The 17844-nt window shown below is 44.6% G+C and overlaps 1 protein-coding gene across 1 annotated transcript in view; it reads right to left on the bottom strand.

Moving 5' to 3' along the window:
- The window catches only part of LOC141917655 (adenomatous polyposis coli protein-like), a 124521-nt gene that overhangs the window by 57515 nt on the left and 49162 nt on the right, over window positions 1-17844 (bottom strand). Inside the window, exon 7 of the mRNA XM_074811017.1 lies at window positions 590-673. Coding sequence (XP_074667118.1) covers window positions 590-673 — 84 coding nt within the window. The remainder of the gene's footprint in view (window positions 1-589; window positions 674-17844) is intronic.

Here is a 17844-nt window from a genome sequence, read left to right on the forward strand (position 1 = left end):
TGAGTGCAGTTTTTGTTAATGACAATTATTATTATGGACTTTGCCATTTACAGGAAACATTATCTTGTACTTCTTAATATAGAATATAATACTTAAACACTAAAAACATACAAGGCTTCTCTAATGAAGTCTGACAGAAACTGTATTCGCCCTTTTTTTTCTTATCTCAAAAGATAAGCAAACCATGAAGCTGCTTATCAGAGATTCATATTTAGAAAGACATGCAAAACTGTTATAATTATTTGCTAAAACCAATACTCAGCCTTTATAATACATTGCATTTTGACCTTTTTATTGAAATTGCTAGTTAAACTTTTAACTGATATATAATTATTGATTAAAATTCAACAGTAGCATAAAGAATATTCCAAGTTTTCCACCCTCAGTTCACTGCTAACAGAGCAAGTAACACACTACCAAATTTTATTCCCAAGGCAGCTACAGCCTATGAATATTGACTAATTTATGAACCATGACATCACTTGATGATACAAATAATGCTGCCCACCAATATACTCGTTTAAGTAATTTGCTTTTTTTAAAAAGATACATATCCTAATCAAAAGAAGGCAAGAAATTGCTCACTAACCTCTGCTTCAATTGCTTGTGATTGCAGGAGCTGTCGTATACAAAGAACGTCCTTCTCTATTTGTTGAATCCTCATCACCCTTACCTGAAATGAATGTATTTTCATGTTTGACTTTTTAAAAAAAACTTCCTTATACTTACTGTACAGAATGACAATGAGAATAGTTCATTGCAAAACAACTACTTTGTTCATGTGGCAATTCCACAAATGTTCTTGACAATAAAAAAACAGTCATGATTGCAAACACTCAAAATATAATGGGTAGTTGGGTTTTTAATAAAACTGACACTAATTTTAATATAATATTAGATTGTTACACAGTACAAGCCCAGGTATAGAAAAACATTCCAGTAAACTTGCACAATTTTCCTATTTCTGAAACTGACATTCTATACAGGTTTTTAGCAAATTATTTCATTTTCATCTCAAATGTTAGACTTCTACTTGCCTTACAGAGATTTGAGAGAAATTTATATTTGCAGATTGCTTTGAAGTTATAAAATCCTGAATGTCTTCGATTATTTTCAGTTACTATGATGATTTGGGAAATTTGCCTATGCACAGCCTTTGAATATTTTCTGTTCCTACAAATTCCAAAGAATTTACAGGGCTAGTAAAAAAAAAGCCTACATACTGCTGCCTTGGTTTGTCTGGTATTTTAGATATTTCTGATGTGAGTCTTTTATAGCTATATCGACACTTCCCACTGCAATCATTCTGTGGTTAGTAAATAGAATGTTGAAAAAACAAACTTTACAGGATACATATACTCCATGTAAGTTATACTGTGGAGCACAGGATACATTATGAATCTGTGAAACAATAAGTAAATGCAGTAAGTGATATATCCCTCTACCAGCATGATAATAAATTGACATTATTTCACTTTAAAAGTGGGCAGAAAATAATCAGTCCAATAATATCAGGACAGAAACAAAATACTGAACTGATTAAATAGGAATTTTTTTTGTATGATGGATAGCCTAAAAAAGGAATGCACAGTTTAAAAAAAAAAAAAATCCTGATCATTTTACCTGAATAACATTTACAGTGCTATACTAAAAGAGGAAAGGCTTTGTGAATCTAGGACACTGCAAGGATCAGCATTATAAACAGCCTTATTTAACATTTTATAATCTAAAAATGGAAATAAGATAAACTTTAAAAAAGCTGAAAATGCCAAAGAATACACTTGTGAATTGTAATAGAAACACAATATAATCTAGAAATTTTAGAAACACAGAAAAAAATATAATCACAAAGAACAGAATGAATTTTTGAAACATGCAGGATAATAACCGGTGGGAAAAGCATCCAAAACACCAACACTTAGTGGAGTTACAAAAAGTAAACTATAAATTAGAAATTTATTTGTAAAACAAGGTATCAGAAAAAAAGGCCAATAAAATTTGAAAGCTACACACACAGAAACCTCAGCACAACATGAAGCAGACGGATAATTCATTCCCCTTAAAAAGGGGAATTCATTCCTGGAAAGAGGGTAGATTCAGATTAGATACAAGGAAGAAATGTTTACGAGGGTGGTGAGATACTGGAATAGGTGCCCAAAGAGGTTGTAGATGCCCCATCCCTGGAAACATTCAAGGCCAGGTTGGATGGAGCTCTGAGCAACCTGATCTAGTTTAAGATGTCCCTGCTCATTGCAGGGGGTTGGACTAGATGGCCTTTCAAGGTCCCTTCCAACCCAAACCATTCTATGATTTTGTGATTAAAAAGTGAAACAGTTTAATATTATAGAAGACAAATGGTTCTAAACTACATAATAAGAAAAATATTAAATAAACAATAATTTTATAATAATTTTATACAAATATTTATTTTTAAACAAAATAAGAAAACATTATCTCTGTGCTCTGCATTATGTGAATGCTATGTCTATTTTTACATTAGTTAACTATGTCATTTGATTACTTGTGCTTTTGCATGACTAGGAATGAACTTTCAAGTATCTGAATGTATTTAGGAATGGTTTTAACTTTAAAATCTATACAAGAAACACCACTTTTTAATCCTATTTGTTCATAGTATATTCCTATTCATTTTATTAAATTTAATTATCACCATAAGATCTATGGATAAAGTATCTTAACATTTAATATTAGAAATTATTTGGATTTCACTTCCCTAGTAAGAATTCTAACAAAAAAAAATCATCTCTTCACAGTGATAGCAAAATAATCACGTACTAAAAAATAAAAATAAGGAAGAGCATTTTGCTTTAAAATACTTTGTTTTAAAAACATGGATAACCTTTTATTCAAATAAAAATATAACATAAAACGTAGAGAAAATTATTAATGGGTTAGCCTGCATTACATTTACAATCAAGACAAATGCACAAATCTAACAGTGCTGAAATCTTGATCTGTGCAAGATTCCAGGTATACTGGATATGGATGGGATGGAGTTAATTTTGTTCATAGCAGCCCCTATGGTGCTGTGGTTTAGATCTGTGACCAAAACAGTGTAGATAACATACCAATGTTTTAGCTGTTGCTGAACAGTGCTTACATGCTGTCAAGGCCTTCTCTGTTTTTTACTCTGCCCCCACAAAGTAGGCTGGGGGTGGGCAAGACATTGGGAGGGGACACAGCCAGGATAGGTGATCCCAGTGACCAAAGGGATATTCCATGCCATATAATGTCATGCTCAGCAATAAAATCGGGGTGGGGGTAGGGGGTGTCTTTCTAAAGTCGCCGTTGCTCGGAGACTGGCAATTGACTTTGCCTCACTTGCTTCCCCCTCATTTTTCCCCCTCTTCACTTACTCAGCTGCCTTTATTTCAACCCACCAGTTTTTCTTGCTTCTGCTCTTCTGATTCTCTCCCCCATTCTGCTGTGGTGGGGAGTGAGCAAGAGAGTGGCTGTGTGGGTGCTTAGTTGCTGGCCAGGGTCAACCCACAACAGTCCTTTTTGGCACCCAATGTGGGACTTGAGGGGTTTGAGATAACAACAGATTTGATTGGAGCGTGTTAGACTGAATTCATAGCTGTTATAGCTGTTTAGGTGTTACTTGGCAGGCTGTTGCTGGTCACAATCTTGAATTTCATGCTCTCAGTACTGATTTATTTGTTCCCTTACCTGCTCTGTGGTGTGCTCCCTCTCTTGCTGTACATCAAACTCCAGTGCCTGTTAATGGCTGCTTTCACCTTTTACTGTGTGGTTCATCACTTGTTTTTTATTGTTTTTCCTGGGAGAGCTATGATAAAAGCACTGACTGGTATTTGGGACCTGCACTGCTGCTGTCCCAGTACTCCAAGAAGCATTTTGTGGAGACAATTAACAATTACATCTTTTTCCTCTTCTCTGGGAGCCACTTTGTGGGGCAAATGAAGAATGGCACCTCCCCCCTCTTCTCCTCCAGGATAGATGTTTCCTCTCTTGTTGACCCTTCATTTTCCTGAATATCACAAAATACTCATATTGGTGTGCACCATGAATCTGATTTTAGCTTTTCCTGAGGTTAACCAACACCACACAGGGATGTGCCCTCAGGTTGGGAATGCCATATGGGGATGTGCCCTTAGGCAGTCGAGTCATGGGCAGCGAAGTGTAGGGAAGAATTTGGGTAAGTGCCTAGAACAGTTTTCACTTCCAATGGTCTGGGACTTCATACCCAGACAGGCACAGAATCCTGTTGAAGTGGCAGACCACCTGAAGAAAGGATGTCTTGTCTATACTAAAGAGACACAACCTCACACTGTGTTGGGGTCTGTCCAGCACCCTTAAGGGGGTGAAAGGGTCTCTGGATCTGAGGACATACAAACAGACATTGTGGCTAAGCCACATACTCAACCCTCAAATGTAACAGTCGCTTCTGTAGTCCAGAAGAAACAATGGCAGCAGAGGTTGACCCAGTTAGTAAGGGAGGAAGATGCTCTTCCTGAGAGGAAGCATGAGGAAGAATCGGAAGAGGCAGCCTGTTCTGCAGCAGAACAGTCACAAGAACAGGAGGGGGAAGAGACAAAAATCATAAAAGAGGTAGGAACCACCTGGTCCCTATCCCTGAGTGAGCTGTGAGATATGCAAAAATATTATGGCCATCAGGCTGGCAAGTGAATTATCAGGTGGTTGTTCCAATGCTGGGATACTGGAGCCCATAGTCAAGAATCAGAGGGTAGGGAAGTTCAGCAGCTAGGATCCCTAGCTAGGGACTGGGGAATCATAAAAGGAGTACAAGGTTATGGTGGACACCGATGCACAGCATACCCTAATGCCTCCAGTGTATAAGGGCATGGAACCAATCTGGATTTCTGGAGTGACGGGGAATCCCAACAGTTGTCTTGTACTGGGTTTGCGTGGCAAGGTTTTGGTAGCGGGGGGGCTACAGGGGTGGCTGCTGTGAGAAGATGCCAGGAGCTTCCCCCATGTTGGATGGAGCCAATTTCAGCCAGCTCCAAGACAGAACTGCTGCTGGCCAGGGCTAAGCCAGTCAGCGAAGCTGGTGGTGCCTTTGTGATAACATTTAAGAAACAGTAAAAAATGCTGTGCAACAGCAGCTGGGAGATAGGAGTGAGAGCATGTGAGTTAGAAACAACTATGTAGACACCAAGGTCAGTGAAGAAGGAGGGGGAGAAGGTGCTCCAGGAGCCAGAGCAGAGATTCCCCTGCAGTCCATGTAGAAGACCATGGTGAGGCAGGTTGTCCCCCTGAAGCCCATGGAGGTCCATGGTGGAGCAGATATCCTCCTGCAGCACGTGGAGAACCCCACGTTGGAGCAGGTGGATGTGCCCTGAGGGAATCTATGACCCTGTGGAGAGCCTGTGCAGAAGCAGGCTCCTGGCAAGAACTGCAGCCCCCATGAAGAGGAGCCCATGCTGGAGCAGGTTTTCTAGCAGGAACTGCGGCCTTGCTGGAGGCCAATGCTGGAGCAATCTGTTCCTGAATTACTACATGCTGTGGAGAGGACCCATATTGGAGCAGTTCGTGAAGGACTGTCTCCCATGGGTGGGACCCCACACTGGAGCAGGGGAAGAGTGTGAGGAGAAAGAAGCAGCAGAGATAATGTGTGATGAACTGACCACAACCCCTATTCCCCATCCCCCTGTGACTCTCGGGGGAAGGCGGTAGAGAAGTCAGGTGTGAAGTTCATAGAATCATAGAATCATTCAGGTTGGAAAAGACCCTTGGGATCATTGAGTCCAACCCTCAGCCCTACTCTACAAAGTTCTCCCCTACACCATATCCCCCAACATCTCATCCAAATGACCCTTAAACACATCCAGGGATGGTGACTCCACCACCTCCCTGGGCAGCCTATTCCACTGTCTGACCACTCTTTCTGTGGAAAATTTTTTCCTAATGTCCAGTCTAAACCTCCCCTGTTGGAGTTTAAAGTCGTTCCCCCTTGTTCTGTCACTAATCACCTGTGAGAAGAGACCAGCACCAACCTCTCTACAATGTCCTTTCAGGTACTTGTAGAGAGTGATGAGGTCTCCCCTCAGCCTTCTCTTCCTCAAACTGAACAGTCCCAGCTCCTTCAGTCGCTCCTCATAGGATCTGTTCTCCAGGCACTTCACCAGCTTTGTTGCCCTCCTCTGCACTCGCTCCAGCACCTCAAGATCTCTCTCGTATTGAGGTGCCCAAAACTGGACACAATACTCCAGGTGTGGCCTCACCAATGCAGAGTACAGGGGGACTATCACCTCCCTGCTTCTGCTGGTCACACTATTTCTAATACAAGCCAGGATGCCGTTGGCTTTCTTGGCCACCTGGGCACACTGCTGGCTCATGTTCAGCTGCTTGTCAATTAGAACCCCCAGATCCTTCTCTTCCACACAGCTCTCCAGCCACACCTCCCCAAGCCTGTAGCAATGCATGGGGAAGTTGAGCATGGGAAGAAGGGAGGGGTGAGGGGAAGGTGTTTTTAGGTTTCTTCTTATTTCTCATTACCCTACTCTGACCTTTGATTGGCAATAAATTAATTTCCCCAAGACAAGTCTGTTTTGTCTGTGACAGTAATTGCTGAGTGATCTCCCTGTCCTCATCTCAACCCACGAGCCTTCTGTCATATTTTCTCCCCCTGTCCAGTTGAGGGAGTGACAGAGTGGCTTTGTGGGCATCTAGTGGCCAGCCAAGGTCAACCCACCACATCTGTGTCAGAGGCTGAGGTGAGCTTAACAGAGGACAAGTCCAAAAGCACCCTATTGTGACCGGCCCAGGGGCCCCATATATCCTTGGCATAGGCTACCTCAGGAGAGGGTACTTCAAGGACCCAAAGAGGTACCAGTGAACCTTTGGTGTAGCCACCGTGGATACAGAGAAGATTAAACAGCTTTCTACCTTGCCTGGCATCTTGGAAGATCCATTGTGATGTTGCCGTGGGTCGAAAAAAAGCAGGTGCCGATTGCTACCATAATGGTGCACCGGCAGCAATATCACACCAACCGAGACCCCCTGGCTCCCATCCATAAGTTTATTCATCAATTGGAGACCCAAGGAGTGATTAGCAAGACTTGCTCACCCTTTAATAGTCCCATATGGCCAGTGGGAAAGTCTGACAGAGGGTGGACTACTGTGGCCTGGATGAAGTCACGCCACCACTGAGTGCTGACGTACCGGACATGCTAGAGCTTCAATACGAAGCAGAGTCAAAGGCAGACAAGTGGTACACCACGACTGATATTGCCAATGCATTTTTCAAGGTTCCTTTGGCAGTAGAATGCAGGCCACAGTTTGCTTTCATGTGGTGTCCAATACACCTGGAATTGACTTTCTGGGGTGGAAGCACAGTCCTACCCTTTGTCATGGACTAATCCAAGCTGCATTGGAAAAGAGTGATGCTCCTGAACATCTGCAATATATTGATAACATCATTGTAGGGGACAACAAAGCAGAAGTGTTTGAGAAGGGAAAAAGAATAATCCAGATCCTTCTGAAAGCTGGTTTTGCCATAAAAAAAAAAGCAAGGTCAAAGGACCTGCACAAGAGATCCACTTCTTGGGAATAAAACAGCAAGATGGGCATCATCACATCCCAGGGGATGTGATCAGTAAGATAACACCCATGTCCCCACCAGCTAACAAGAAAGAAACTCAAGCTTTCCTAGGCCTCGTGGGATTCTGGAGAATGCATATTCCAGGTTACAGTCAGCTTGCGAGCCTTGTTTTGACTGGGGCCCCAAGCAGCAACAGGGCCTCAAACAGATCAAATAGGAGATGGCTTGTGCAGTAGCCCTTGGGACAGTCTGGACAGGACCAGATGTGAGAAATCTGCTCTACACTGCAGTCAGGGAGCATGGCCTCACCTGCAGCCTCTGGCAGACAGCACCTAGAAAGACTTGATGTCAACCTCTAGGATTTGGAGCCAGGGGTATCGAGGATCCAAGGCATACACTGCGGTCCTTTTCATTAGTAGTACAGAAGCACAGATCTTCTTGGTACCATGACTGCCTGTGCTACACTGGATGTTCAAAGGAGGAGTCCCCTCTACACATCACGTGACAGAAACTACATGGAGTAAGCGGGTGGCGTTGATCATGCAATGGGCTCAAATGGGGAAACCCAACCACACAGGAATCCTGGAACAGATCATGAACTGGCCAGAATGCAGATACTTCAGAACATCGCCTGAGGAGGTCCCCACCATGTAATAAATTACCAGAAAATGAAAGGCAATATGTTCTGTTTACTGACAAGTCCTGTTGTATTGTGGGAAACTATTGGAGGTGGAATGCTGCTGTGATGAGTCCCACATGCCAAGCTGCAGAAATCATCAAAGGAGAAGGCAAGTCAAGTCAGTTTGCAGAAGTGAAAGCCATCCAGCTGGCCCTAGATATTTCCCAAATGGGAAAAGTGGCCAGCACTCTATACTGACTCATGCATGGTGACTAATGCCCTGTGGGGGGGGCTACAGCAGTGGAAGAAGACCCAACAGGCAGCACAGAGATAAACCCATCTGGGCTGCAGCGTTGTGGCAAGACATCACTGCCTGGGTAGAAAACATCGCTCTAAAGGTACATCACATAGATGCTCACTTGCCGAAGAACCATGCCACCGAAAAACATCAAAAGAATGAGCATGTAGACCAGACTGCCAGAATTGGAGTGGCTCAGGTGGATCTGGACTGGGAATGTAAAGGGTGAGCTATTTATAGCTTGGTGGGCCCATCAAACATTAGGACATCTAAGAAGAGACGCAACATACAGACGGGTTCATGATTGAGAGGTGGACCTGACCACCACCACTATCACACAGGTTATCCATGAATGTGAAATATGCGCCATAATTAAGCCAAGCAGGTAAAGCCTCTCTGGCACAGAGAATGGTGGCTGAGATATAAGTATGGGGAGGCCTGGCAGATCAATTATATCACCAAGGCAGATGCCACATGCATACCATGGTAGAAGTGACTACTGGGTGGCTGAAAAAAATAGCCTGTGACCCATAACACTGCCAGAAACACCATCCTGGATCTTGAAAAACAACTTCTATGGCAACACAGCACCCCAGAAAGAATAGTCAGACAACGTGTCTCATTTCCAAATAACTTCATAGACACCTGGACCAAGAAACATGGCATTGACTGGGTGTATCACATCCCCTATTCACCCACAAGCCTCTGGAAAGATTGAAAGATACAATGGACTGCTGAAGACTATAAAGAGAGCAATGGGTGCTGTGATATTCAAGAACTGGGATACAAATTCAGAATAGAATAAGAGAAGATAGAACAGACTATTTCAGTTGGAAGGTACCTACAACGATCATCTAGTCCAACTGCCTGACCACTTCAGGGCTGACCAAAAGTTAAAGCATGTTATTAAGGCAGTGACCAAATGCCTCTGAACACTGACAGGCTTGGGGGATCAACCGCCTCTCTAGGAAGCCTGTTCCAGTGTTTGACCACCCTCTCAGTAAAGAAATGCTTCCTAATGTCCAGTCTGAACCTCCCCTGGTGCAGCTTTGAACCATTCCCATACATCCTATCACTGGATACCAGGGAGAAGAGATCAGCAACCTCCCTCTCCATGTCCCCTCCTCAGGAAGCTGTAGAGAGCAATGAGGTCGCCCCTCAGCCTCCTTTTCTCCAAACTAGACAAACCCAGAGTCCTTAGCCGCTCCTCATAGGACATTCCTTCCCGCCCTTTCACCAGCTTTGTTGCCCTCCTCTGGATGCATTCAAGGACCTTAACATCCTTCTTAAATTGTGGGGCCCAGCACTGCACACAATACTCAAGGTGAGGCCACACCAATGCTGAATACATCAGGATAATCACCTCTCCTGACCAGTTGGACATGCTGTGTTTGATGCACCCCAGGATGTGGTTTGCCCTCTTGGCTGTGAGAGCACACTGCTGGCTCCTGTTGAGCTGCTGCCCACCAGCAGCCGCAGACCCCTTTCTGCAGGGCCACTCTCCAGCCACTCCTCTCCCAACTTATACTTGTGTCCAACGTTACTCTGTCCCAGGTGCAGAATGTGGAATTTGTTCTTGTTAAATTTCATGCCACCAATGATTGCCCAATGCTCCAATCTATCCAGATCCCTCTGCAAGGCCTATTGTCCCTTGAGAGAGTCAACAGCACCTCCCAGTTTGGTATCATCAGCAAACTTGCTAATGGTGCATTAAACTCCTGAATCTAGATCACTGCTAAAAATATCAAACAGGACTGCCCCTAGAATTGAGCCCTGAGGCACACCACTGGTGACCAGTCACCAGCCAGATGTAGCCCCATTCACTACAACCCTTTGAGCTCTGCCCTTCAGCCAATTCTTCACCCAATGCACCGTGAACCTGCTGATCTCACAGTCGAACAACTTGTCAAGACAGATGCTGTGAAGGTCAGTATCAAGAGCCTTACTAAAATCCAGAAAAACTACATCCACCACCTTCCCTTCATCCACTAGGTGAGTGACCTCATCATAGAATCACAGAATGGTTTGGGTTGGAAGGGACCTTAAAGATCATTTAGTTTCAACCTCTCTGCCATGGGCAGGGACACCTTCCACTGGACCAGGTTTCTCAAAGCCCCGTCCAACCTGGCCTTGAATGTTTCCAGGGAGGGGGCAGCCACAGCTTCTCTGGGCAACCTGTGCCAGTGTCTCACCACCCTCACAGTGAAGAATTTTTTCCTTATATCTAATCTAAATCTACCCTCTTTCAGTTTAAAACTGTTACCCGTCCTCCTATCACTACACTCCCTGATAAAGAGTCCCTCCCCATCTTTCCTGTAGGCCCCCTTTAAGTACTGGAAGGTCTCCCCAGAGCCTTCTCTTCTCCAGGCTGAACTCTCTCAGCCTGTCCTAAGGGAGGTGCTCCAGCCCCCTGATCGTCTTCATGGCACTCCTCTGGACCCACTTGAGCAGGTCCATGTCCTTCTTATGTTGGGGGCCCCAGAGCTGGACACAGTACTCCAGGTGGGGTCTCATGAGAGCAGAGTAAAGAGGGGATAAATCCCCTCCCTCGATCTGCTGGCCACTCTTCTCTTGATGCAGCTCAGGATACTGTTGGCTTCCTGGGCTGTGAGTACACATTGCTGGGTCATATTCAGTCCTCTACCCATTGATACCCCCAAGTCCTTCTCTGCAGGGCTGCTCTCAGTCCACTCATCGCCCAGCCTGTATTTGTGCTTAGGATTGCCTTGACCCATGTGCAGGACCTTGCGCTTGGCTTTGTTGAACTTCATGAGGTTTGCACAGGCCCACCTCTCAAGCCTGTCCAGGTCCCTCTGGATGGCATCCCTTCCCTCCAGCATGTTGACCGCACCACACAGCTTGGTGTCATTGACAAACTTTCTGAGGGTGCACTCAATACCACTGTTCGTGTTGGCAAAAAAGATGTTAAACAGCACTGATCCCAACACCAACCCCTGAGGAACGCCACTTGTCACCGCTCTCCACTGGGACATCGAGCCATTGACCGCAACTCTTTGAGTGTGACCATCCAGCCAATTCCTTATCCACCAAGTGGTCCATCTGTCAAATCCTTGTTCCTGCAATTTAGAGACAAGGATGTTGTGCGAGACAGTGTCAAATACTTTGCACAAGTCCAGATAGATGATGTCAGTTGCTCTTCCCTTATCCACCAGTGCTGTAACTCCGTCATAGAAGGCCACCAAATTCATCAGGCACAGTTTGCCCTTAGTGAACCATGTTGGCTGTCACCAATCACCTCCTTATTTTCCATGTGCCCTAGCATAATTTCCAGGAGGATCTACTCCATGATCTTGCTGGGCACAGAGGTGAGAGTGACTGGCCTGTAGTTCCTCGGGTCTTCTTTATTTCCCTTTTTAAAAACAGGAGTTGTCTTTCCCCTTTTCCAGTCAGCAGAAACTTCACCAGACTGTTAGTTAAACAGGACTTTCCCCTTGTGAACTGTCCTGGTTTCAGCTGGGATACAGTTATACTTTTCTTGAGCTGGGAGGGGGCACAGCCGGAGTGCCAGGCCCGGATTGACCATTGGAGTATTCCATATCATGTGACATTATGCTCAGTATATAAAGGAGGCGGGTTCTCTCATTTCCAGTCTGCAACAGCAGGATCTTCGTTCTGTTGGGATCACTGGCCAGGAGCAAGGTGGGTATTGGTCGGCGAGTGGTGAGCAAGCACATTGTACATTGCCTGTTTGGACTTCCTATTATTATTACTGTTTTGTTACCATCACTAAACTGTTTTTTTACTTCAACCTATGAGTTTTTTCATTTTGTCCCTCCCCTATTTTCTCAGGCGGGGGAAAGGGTAAGCGACCAGGTGTGTGGTGTTTGGCTGTCGGCGAACAGTAAGTTTGCAGACGACACCAAGTTGGGTGGGAGTGTTGATCTGCTCGAGGGTAGGGAGGCTCTGCAGAGAGATCTGGACAGGCTGGAGCGATGGGCTAAGGCCAACTGTATGAGCTTCAATAAGGCCAAATGCCGGGTGCTGCACTTGGGCCACAACAACCCCCAGCAGCGCTACAGGCTTGGGGAGGAGTGGCTGGAGAGCTGCCAGTCAGAGAGGGACCTGGGGGTGTTGATTGACAGCCAGCTGAACATGAGCCAGCAGTGTGCCCAGGTGGCCAAGAAGGCCAATGGCATCCTGGCCTGTATCAGAAATAGCGTGGCCAGCAGGGACAGGGAAGGGATCTTGCCCCTGTACTCGGCACTGGTGAGGCCGCACCTCAATGACTGTGTTCAGTTTTGGGCCCCTCACTACAAAAAGGACATTGAATTACTCGAGCGTGTCCAGAGAAGGGCAACGAAGCTGGTGAAGGGTCTGGAGCACATGTCGTATGAGGAGTGGCTGAGGGAACTGGGGTTGTTTAATTTGGAGAAGAGGAGGCTGAGGGGGGAACTCATCGCCCTCTACAACTACCTGAAAGGAGGTTGCAGAGAGCTGGGGATGAGCCTCTTTAACCAAGTAATGAGTGATAAGACAAGAGGGAATGGCCTCAAGTTGCGCCAGGGAAGATTCAGACTGGATATTAGGAAGCATTTCTTTACAGAACGGGTTGTTAGGCGTTGGAATGGGCTGCCCAGGGAGGTGGTGGAGTCCCCATCCCTGGAGGTGTTTAAGAGTAGGGTCAACATAGAGCTGAGGGATATGGTGTAGTTGGAAACTGCCAATGCTAGGTTAAAGGTTGGACTAGATGATCTTCAAGGTCCTTTCCAACCTAGACGATTCTGTGATTCTGTGAAGTTTAAACCACAACATGAACCCATGTTGACTGTGGCTGATGATTGCATTGTTCTTTAAATGACTGTAATGTTCTTTAAATGCCTTTCAGTATGATCTCCATGATCTTCCATAATTTTTCCAGTACTGAGGTTAGACTCACAAGTCTGTAGTTCCCTGGGTCTTCCCTCCTGCCCTTCTTATAAATTTGAATAACACTGGCTAGCTTCCAGTCAGCAGGGAACTCCCCAGACTCCCAAGACCTTTGGTAGATGATTGAGAGGGGTCCTGCTGTAACATCCGCTAGCTCTTCCAGTACTGTGGGATGAATCCCATGAGGCCCCATGGACTTATGAGCATTCAACTGATACAGCTGGTCCCTTACAAATGCAGTGTCCACAAATGGAAAGTCACTGTTCCCGCAGTTGTGGTTCTCCAACTCAGAGGACCGGGCAGCCCAAGGTCTATCAGTATTATTGAAGACTGAGGCAAAAAAAGCATTGAATGCCTCTGCTTTTTCTTCATCTCTCTTAGTCAGGTGACCATCTTCAACAAATATTGGTCCAATGTTTTCTTTAGACCTCCTCTTGCTATTAACATACTTTAAAATGCCCTTGTTATCTGAAACAATACTGGCCAGTTTCAACTCTAGTTGAGCTTTGGCCTTTTGTTTCTTCTCCCTGCATATATGACCCACAGCTCTGTAATCTTCCTGTGAAGCCTGACCTTGCTTCCAGAGATCGTACCATTTCTTTTTCCTCCTGAGTTCCAAGAGGAGTTCCCTGTTCAGCCAAGCTAGTCTTCTACCCTGCTTGCTTGACTTATGAGACAGTGGGATGGCCTGCTCCTGTGCTTCTAAAAGGTGGTTCTTAAAAACTGACCAGCACTCATGGACCCCTAAGTTCTCAAAGGCAGATTCCAAGGGGACACTGCTAAGTAGCTCCATGAGTAGCTCAAAGTTTGCTCTCTTGTAATCCAGGGTAGCAACTCTGCTGTCCTTTTTTCTCAATACACTGAAAATCTTAAACTCAACCGTTTCACAATCACTGTGGCCAAGACAGCCACCTACCATCACATCTCCCACAAGTCCTTCTCTATTCACAAACAAGTCTAGGAGGGCATCTTTCCTAGTTGGCTCACTGAGTACTTGTGACAAGAAATTATCTCCTACAAGCCTAAAGAATTTCCAAGACCTGCTCATCTCAGCAGTATGATATTCCCAGTTGATGTCTGGGAAATTGAAATCTCCCATAAGGATAAGGGCTACCAATCCAGAGATTTCTCCTAAATGCCTGTAGAATAACTCATTGGTGCTATCATCCTGGCTGGGCGAATGATAGTAGACACCCACTATGAAATCTGCTTTGTTTTCCATCCCCCTAATCCTCACCCAGAGACTTTCAACCACATAATCACTAACTCTAAGGCCTGTACAATCAAACCTTTCCCTTACATATAGCGCAACAACCTCCATCTCACCTGCCCTGCCTATCCCTCCTCAACAGCCTGTAGCTCTCCATCCCAGCACTCTAATTGTGGGACTTATTCCACCAATTATCACTAATACCAATGATATCGTAGCTCTGGGAACTGACCAACACTTCCAGTTCATCCTGTTTGTTTCTCATGCTGCATGTGTTGGTGTACAAGCATTTCAGATACGCTCCTGAGCCCTCTGTGCTCCCAGGAACAGCATAAGTGTTCCCAATAGTATTGCCACCCTCATGTGACACCATGCCAACCCTAGCAAAAGCCCCTTGGCTGGTTAACACTAGAAGGTCTGCTCACCAACCTGGGCCCGCCCAAACAAAACCCCTGCATACTGTGGAAAGAGATAAGGTCGCTGTAGCGTGCATAGGGAACTGGTTTGGAAAGACAGTGTGGGTTATTCCTTCCCTGGGAAAAGGAAAACCCATTCATAGGGTTGCTTTCACACAAGGACCTGGGTGTACTTGGTGGGAAATACATCAAGATGGGGAAATATGGTGTGTACCTTCAAAGAGATTTAACCTTGGGGGAAATAAGCCATGATGCAAGTTGCATGATATGCCACTGCTGTATGATGCTCCAGCAAGAGCCACCCAAACCAATGGAAAATGATCCTCATCAGGAACCGGGCAAGTGCAGCAGTGATCTGAACTGTACCAAGTCTGGCTGGGATGAAGTTACTTTTTTTCCTATCAGCCCATAAGGTGCTATGTTTTAGATTTGTGACCAAAACATTGTTGATTACACACCAGTGTTTTAGCTATTTCTGAACAGTGCTTGTGCAGCATCAAGGCCTTCTCTTTTTTCACTCTATCCCTCTCCAGCGAGTAAGCTGGGGGTGGGCAAGAGATTGGAAGGGACATGGCCAGAACAGCTGACCCCAATGACCAAAGGGATATTCCATGCCATATAACATCATGCTCAGCAATAAAACTTGGGGGTGGGTGAGGGGTAGTCTTTCCACAGTAGCTGTTGCTGGGAGACTGGCTGGGCATCAGTCTGCGTGTGGGAGGTGATGAGTGATTGCCTTTGCATCATTTGCCTTTTTTCCCCCTTCACTTAAACTGTTTGTCTTGACCCACGAATTTTTCTTGCTTCTGCTCTTCCAATTCTCTTCTCCATCCCGCTGTGTGGGGCAAGTCAGCAGGGGCTGGTGGGTGCTTAGTTGCTGGCTGGTGTCAACCCACACCACAATGCAAGTTTTCTGAAACCTTTAGTGGTCTGCTGTTTTAGCCAATTTTTAAAACTCTTGGAATAAATTCCTACAGGAATGGTCATTTTTTTTGAGAGAGATTTTAAGTAACTCTAAACCTAATGACATAATTTTTTTTCTGGCATGAAGGAAAAATACATTCTATGTGAACATGATTTCAAATCTTGGAATTAGAAATCATTTTTTAAGATTTTAATGTACTGGGTCTGGCTGGGATGGAGTTAACTTTCTTCATAGCAGCCCTTATGGTGCTGTGCTTTGGATTTGTGGCTAAAGCAGTGTTGATAACACACCAATGTTTTGGCTATTGCTGAACAGTGCTCCCACAGCATCAAGGCTTTCTTTCTCTTCCCTCCCCCAACAGCGATTAGGCTGAGGGTAGACAAGAGACTGGGAGGGAACACAGCTAGGACAGCTGACTCCAACTGACCAAAGGGATATTCCATACTATGAGACACTGTGCTCAGCAGTAGAAGTTCAGGGAAAGGAGGAGCAACCATTATATGTACTAAGGTCCTGCTTTTCAGGAAGTGGCTGGACATCTGTCTACTGATGGGAAGTAGTGAATGAATTCTTTTTTGCTTTGCTTGCACATGCAGCTTTTGCTTCCCCTATTAAACTGTCATTATTTTGATCTTTTCAACTCCCATCCTGTGGGAGAGGGGAGTGAATGAGAGGCTGGATGGGTGTTTGGCTGCTGGCTGAGGTCAACTCACCACATTTACAGAAATGAAATTTTACTTTTGCTTATAAGTATTGGACTACAATATTTGAATAGACAAAATGTGATTAACTATGTCTTTTTCTTTTTTCAAACAAGAACTACCATGTAAAGTTTAAATGTATAAACTAAAATAAATTGCTAACACTACTAATGCGTCTTTTTTAATAGCTGTTGGGCATGTGGTTCTGTACAAACTTCATAAAGGATAATGCATAAATAATAAGTTTCTGTGAGCTAACTAATGTACAGTGTTTCAGAAGATGGAGATTAAAGGAAGCAAGTCCCAATGACAACAGGTGAGAAAGGGAGAAGGCTATTATTTTACTATTAATTTAAGGTCCAGGAGAAAGGGCAGCTAGTACATGAACTTCTTGGCCAGTGGCAGGTTATCAGGTCTCTCACAGAACAAGTATTTGGGGACTATTAATACAGAGTTGTCTGAAATGCCAGTCTTCATATTTTGCTTAACTTTTCTCTTCTCTTCCTCCAAATTACATTTGGCATTGAATTTGTAGCAAGTACACCCACCCGATGAAAATGAGGCTTCCTGGCTGCTGAAATGTAGTAGCTATTGATTTCCTTTCTCCGTGCCCTTGTTCTCGGAGCTTTATGGTACTTGGGGCTCTTGGCCGATGGGAGACGATACTGACCACAGATCAGATTTGGCTGGGGTATAAATGGAGTCCCCTGGGGGAGCCATTTTGAGCTTGTCCCCCCTGGAGCAGTGTGCTGTGGTCGAGGACTCTCCCCTTGGGTTGGGATGCCACCCAAGGAAACTCCTTGAGGTTCCTATGGGTTGGGACGCTGCCCTAAGAAGTTCCTCAAGGTTGAGAGCCCTCATTTTTCTAGGTGAGTGACAGAGGATTTTGGGTTGTCGTTAAATCCTAGGAGTCTGTGTAGTAATAGTTTTTGTTCTCCTCTCAAGGACATTTGAATCTGCTGCTTGTATGTTTGCTGGAGTGCCAATGAATTGTATTAAAAAATTTTTTTATTTTAATTGTTATCTGTCATACAGTATTCTGTATGACAATCATGGAAGAACAAAAATATAGAGCAAAATGAAAGTTGAAAAACTAGCAAGTTCACTATACCTGCCAAATATGAAAAGTTCACTTTTCACATTTGAAAATTACAGTGGAATAATCTTGACTTGGCTTTTATATATTTATACAACAATTAACTTCTACACAGTTTTGGCACCTGTCCTTTGTATAATAAAACC

The sequence above is a fragment of the Strix aluco genome, chromosome W (assembly GCF_031877795.1).
Source record: "Strix aluco isolate bStrAlu1 chromosome W, bStrAlu1.hap1, whole genome shotgun sequence".
Taxonomy (NCBI): Eukaryota; Metazoa; Chordata; class Aves; order Strigiformes; family Strigidae; genus Strix; species Strix aluco.